At 39.9% G+C, this 5,100-nt stretch overlaps 1 protein-coding gene across 1 annotated transcript; it reads right to left on the bottom strand.

The window, feature by feature from the left end:
- Window positions 1–750: 750 nt before the first annotated feature.
- LOC116246007 (uncharacterized) lies at window positions 751–3,267 on the bottom strand. Its single transcript, XM_031617678.1, has 2 exons — window positions 3,205–3,267; window positions 751–1,302 (listed from the first exon to the last, which is right to left on the bottom strand). The coding sequence occupies exons 1-2, from the start codon at window positions 3,265–3,267 to the stop codon at window positions 751–753; spliced, it is 615 nt and encodes a 204-aa protein (XP_031473538.1).
- Window positions 3,268–5,100: the final 1,833 nt, after the last annotated feature.

Genomic DNA, 5,100 nt, shown 5'->3' with positions numbered 1-5,100 from the left:
TTGTCTTAGGGCAGGACCAAATTAGAATGCTGCATTTTGTTAAAGGTTCGAGTACTCTAACCTCCGTCCATTTGATAGCTCAGGGTGCTTACCTTGTCAGAACCAATTGCGACAGACAGTATATGCACAAATTCAGAGGTTGTCTGACATCTGGCATTGATATCACTAGAAAATTTTAAAGACACAAGCCAAGGAGTAAACCAACAAAGTCTTAGTTCAGATTTATACGACAATACATACAACGGAAATATTTCGTAAAATACAATATACTATTGTATATGGTGAACGCTTATGAGAGGAAGGTTTCCAATATACCAAAAGAGCATGCAGCAAGACTCCAAATTCCAGCAAGATTATCTGTGGAGATATCTCCCTCATCTCGGCAAGAGTCAATAGATTCAGAGATAGTGCTCCACGGTCCACTTCAACAACTTGCCTTGGCCGACAAGAACTAAGCCACCGCCGGAATTAAGTTGTTTTATTAGAGAGGGAGAGAGGAAGAAGCGGGGTCAACGTTTTGACTGTGCAATCTTAGTTTCGGCATCACCCGGCGATAGATCTCCTTCAAGCCAATGAAAGCGTGCAACAGCACCAGTAGGCCAAAGAGCCCCATGCAGCATAAGCCAAACACAATTAAGTATTTAACCGCTGGGTATGAGAAATCTCCCCGCAAGATGATCAGCACTCCACAGAAGAAACTAAACGCTACGGAGAAGACGGAGATCCACATAATGATCATCAAAGCCCACATCATGAGCCAACTCCAACTGTGATGGCGCTGGTCAAGAGCAAGATGACGACCAAAGATGCAAATAACCCCACCGTGTTAGACATCAGAAACCACTGGAAGCTACGAAAGTTGCTATTGATTGCAGTGCCCGCGGGTCGGGAAACATTGGCGGACTGTTCGACCGGTGCTGCAGCGGTGCTGTTGCCTGCTGATTCAAATTTGTCATCCTGCCAGAAGCCACCGGGAGGGTTGAGGGAGGCCTGGTATGTGAGTGTTGCTATCAGCACACTCACAATCATCATAGCGCCTCGCTTCTCCTTTACCCCATTTTTAGTTTGTTCTTCTAATCGCTTCACCTTCTTCTTTGAACGTCTTCTCAACAGTCTTGATGAAGACCATATTTTCTGTCCTCGTAACGAGTCAGGGATGTACTTACCTTCTTGTTCTCCAGATGAGGGAAGAGATTGGACCTGCACGTCCTGGGAAGATCTCTGGCCATCGACTGCTAGTCCAAGACTAATGGAACTGTCTCGCTCCACCTCGTTAGCTGTAGATGGAAGAACTTCCGTTATCTGTACATATGCACAAAAAGATTTATCCAATGACCATTCGTAAGGAGATTAACAATCTATATATGCTGGAGTATCTCCATTTCATCATCCTTATCTCCTTCATCTGAAGGTGCCCAAAAGGTTAAAGAGAAAAAATTGTCTTCATTTATGGTTTTCTATTAACTAAACACCGTTTACTACTAACTTTGAATTAGGGCGGAGCCATATGGCTGGCTACGCCTTTTTAATAGGACTCCCAAACTTGAGGAGCTTTAATTTCTCGCACTGCCGCTTAAATATAAGCTGTTTGGTAAGCTAAATTTCATTTTTAACTCTCCTCAAAAAACTTAATCAGGTAACTAGATTTGAATCAATACCCAAAAGCATTAAAGTAGACAAAGGAAGTCTTGAGTTGTGTAATGGCTTTCATGACCTGAAATTAATGCTTCACCTTACAAGGACGACATATACATCCCAAAGTTCAAGAACTTTTCCTTTTTGAATTTATTATCTTTTAGATGTGGGATTTCAATTACATAGTTGAACGTGAAAATATCATCGAAAATGCTAGAAGGCTGGACATAAAATCGGGCAATAATTGCCATCCAACTGGAAATGTTTATTTGCATGTGCTTTTTTCTAATTAAGTCATTTGTCATGAACATATGACAATACTCATGTTTATATATATATGTGTGTGTGTTGACCTAGTTTTTCAATGTTATCTAGTTACCTAATCAGGATTGTTTGATCCATCATGATGGACACTTCAGATAAAAACATGGAGAGAAAGGAGATGAACATTTTTTTAATCTAATGTCAATTCACTTTTTTTTTTTTTACTCTCAACTATCAATCTGCTTCAAATAGACAACTCTTGTTAAATCATCGGGTGACTTTAGATAATTAGGGTCATAATTCACTATACACACACATACATAAAAGAATTGGTTATCCCATACTACTTAAGTGATTAGGCGAGAGACAAAAACTAGACCCTAATGTTGATTAAGTACATTTTATGTAATCCAACATTTTTAATAACTATGACCTTAATAGTTATTCAATTGGAATCATATACTAGGTTAATCACTTTTTGAGTTTAATGATTTTTTTAATAATCAAATAATAATGGCTCTTATAAAATCAAAATTTTAATGGCACAAAATTTATATTTTTCGCAACAACATGAACAAAAATATGATATATATTATGTTAGCCTTTGTAAACCAAATTAGAAAGTTCATATTTTTTCTGAATATTTTTTAACAAAATTTAAGAGGTCATGTTTTTGTCTGTAACCTAATTCCTAATTGGTCTCAGTCAAATATCTAGGTGTGCCTTGTGTGTTAATAAGTAACTTTCAGCAGAAGAGTAGATGCAAGTTTATGATTTATATATATATATATATATATATATATATATATATATATATCAAAGAAAGGTACCATTTTTAGCGTGTAAGTCACATATCTCCATCATCCAATGGTTTAGAGTTGGTTGAGTGTTATACTATTAAAAAGTTGGCATAATCTAATTCTGAAATCATATTACCATGGTCTAAACTTTTGGATGCATCTGTACTTAAGGTGCAATGTAATATAAAGAGAACACAAAATATTTCAGTTTTTTTCTCTGAAAAGTTCTAATGATCAATATAAATTATGTACATATGGAAAATTATTGAATTGATGATGTTTGAGGTTGGAAATAAAAGGAAATCTGTTTGACGGGTTCAACGACTCAAATTTCGAGGTTTCTGTCCTCCTAATGATTCATTACACTTTAATACTACATGCAAGTCGGGTCTCATGAGACGCCGGTCATGAACCTGAGTCGGTGCCGAGAGGCTGACCTGAGCTCCTCCAGAACTTGACTACCAAAGCTTATGCCTGCATGCTGGACTAAAGATGAGAGAGTTACCTCAGAATTCTTGCCAGCTGATGTCAACTCCAAGATGGTTTTGCTGCTGTCGTTCCTGTCCATACCTTGTCTATCCATCAATCAGAACATCAGCAGTTCGAAGCTAACCAGAACTCTACAGTTGCAGGTAGTGATCAAGTGTGTAATCAACCAAATCGTTGCACAATCTCTCGCTTTCTCTCCTCAAAATTTGCTGGATTAGTGCAAATGTGCCAAGTTGAAGCTAATAAAGGCGAGGACCCGAGATTTCCAGTCCACAAATGTCCATTCAAGTGCGGCTATATATATATATATATATCTATCGATGTGCTATAAGTGGAGACGAACGTGGTATAGGGGCTGAAGGGATTGAAACAGGAGCTGCTTGATTCAATTCTGAGCCTTAAATGGAGTTGACTTTTGAATTATTAAATTAGATAAAGTAAGGTGGTTGGAATAGTTAAAATGATGTATAAGATGCATGTGGTTCCTGATGCAGTCTACTGATTTTAATTTAATTTTAGTATGCGTATATCCTCAATCTTCCAATCAAAACACAGGAGTCTTAATTTTCAAAATTGAAGACGCTAGCCCTCCATCGTCATGAGAAAAATGTATATACGCCAATCGTTTATATGATGTACGCTGCATTAAAATACAGGCTTTTCTAGGAACCAATTAATTTAACTTAAATATGGATCATGACATGGTCAGCGAAATAACCATCCCAAAAGCGTTTCATTTTGGTGAACCAATTGCAGATCTATATTGAGGAAAGATGTAGTTGAAGAGTTGAGCTCGAATCCATATCCTGTGAGGATCACCTCAATCGCCCACCAAGATTCAGATTCATATCCCCTTGAATCCTTCCAGCTTTAGGAATTCTTCTCTTTTCTCCCGAAAAGCTCGAGGCATTGAACTACAGATGGGTGTCTAAAGATAGCCATTGAACCATTAATTTTTGTTTATTTAGGCAGATATGATGCCCTTGGTAGGACCTAACTCCGGTATAGGCGACAGCCCAGTCCTAGAGTCGATCCTACACCCAAGATCCTCGTAGAGGGTCCACACGGGTCGAAAGACGCCTAAAGATTGAACCAACACAACTCAAAGAGGAAACTAAGGCTAGACTCAGACCAAACACACTCCTTGTAGCCGGATCTTAGGCTCTAGGCCACCGAAAAACTACAGGAATACTGGACAAATGCGGAAGCGATTCAAAACTATGCAAGGAAAATAGCAAATCTAACTAGTCTAAATGAAGTACCTCCCCAAGGCTTGCTCGGGGTTCATTTGATGAATCTTCTGGAATTCTTTGATGATCTGCTGTAGGTGCTGTTGAGGATGAATTCCAGACGTCAGGTTGTAGCTGAGAAAATCGGGACACCAAGGTGGAAGGTGCTGCAACGCCAAGTAAGACGCCAAGTTGGAGAAGATCGCTGGTAAAGTCTTTGATGTCTTCTCTTCAACTCGGTTGCTGCTGCTGGTTTTGACGGAGCTGATACAAATGCTGCTGCTCCGGGTGTGGCAGTAGGCTCTAGATATAGCTAAGAGAGAGCCTCTTAGCTCAGCCCACCTGGTTGAGTGCCGTGGTAGCACACGGGATCCGGTTGCTTGGTGATAGCAACCTCAATTCGCTTGGGCGAGTGGATGAAATGCCCAAGGGTGCACACCAAATGCTGTAGTCGTGGCTGGGGATGGGTGGATTCAGCTTGGTCTTAGCTGAGGAATTACCTAACTACAGTCAATAGAGGAAAGCTCGGCCGTAGAGCTTGGTAATGATCCTAAGTGTGGCTGGCTTAGGGCCGGTTAGGAGCGATAGGGGCTTGGACGGCTTCGGCTACGGTGTAAGGGAAGATGATCTAAGGGTGTGAGGTCTAGAATGAGGTGGCTTAAGACAAGGGAATGTGGGATGTT

The sequence above is a fragment of the Nymphaea colorata genome, chromosome 1, assembly GCF_008831285.2.
Source record: "Nymphaea colorata isolate Beijing-Zhang1983 chromosome 1, ASM883128v2, whole genome shotgun sequence".
Classification (NCBI taxonomy): domain Eukaryota; kingdom Viridiplantae; phylum Streptophyta; class Magnoliopsida; order Nymphaeales; family Nymphaeaceae; genus Nymphaea; species Nymphaea colorata.
This window is presented reverse-complemented; position numbering and strand designations above follow the sequence as displayed.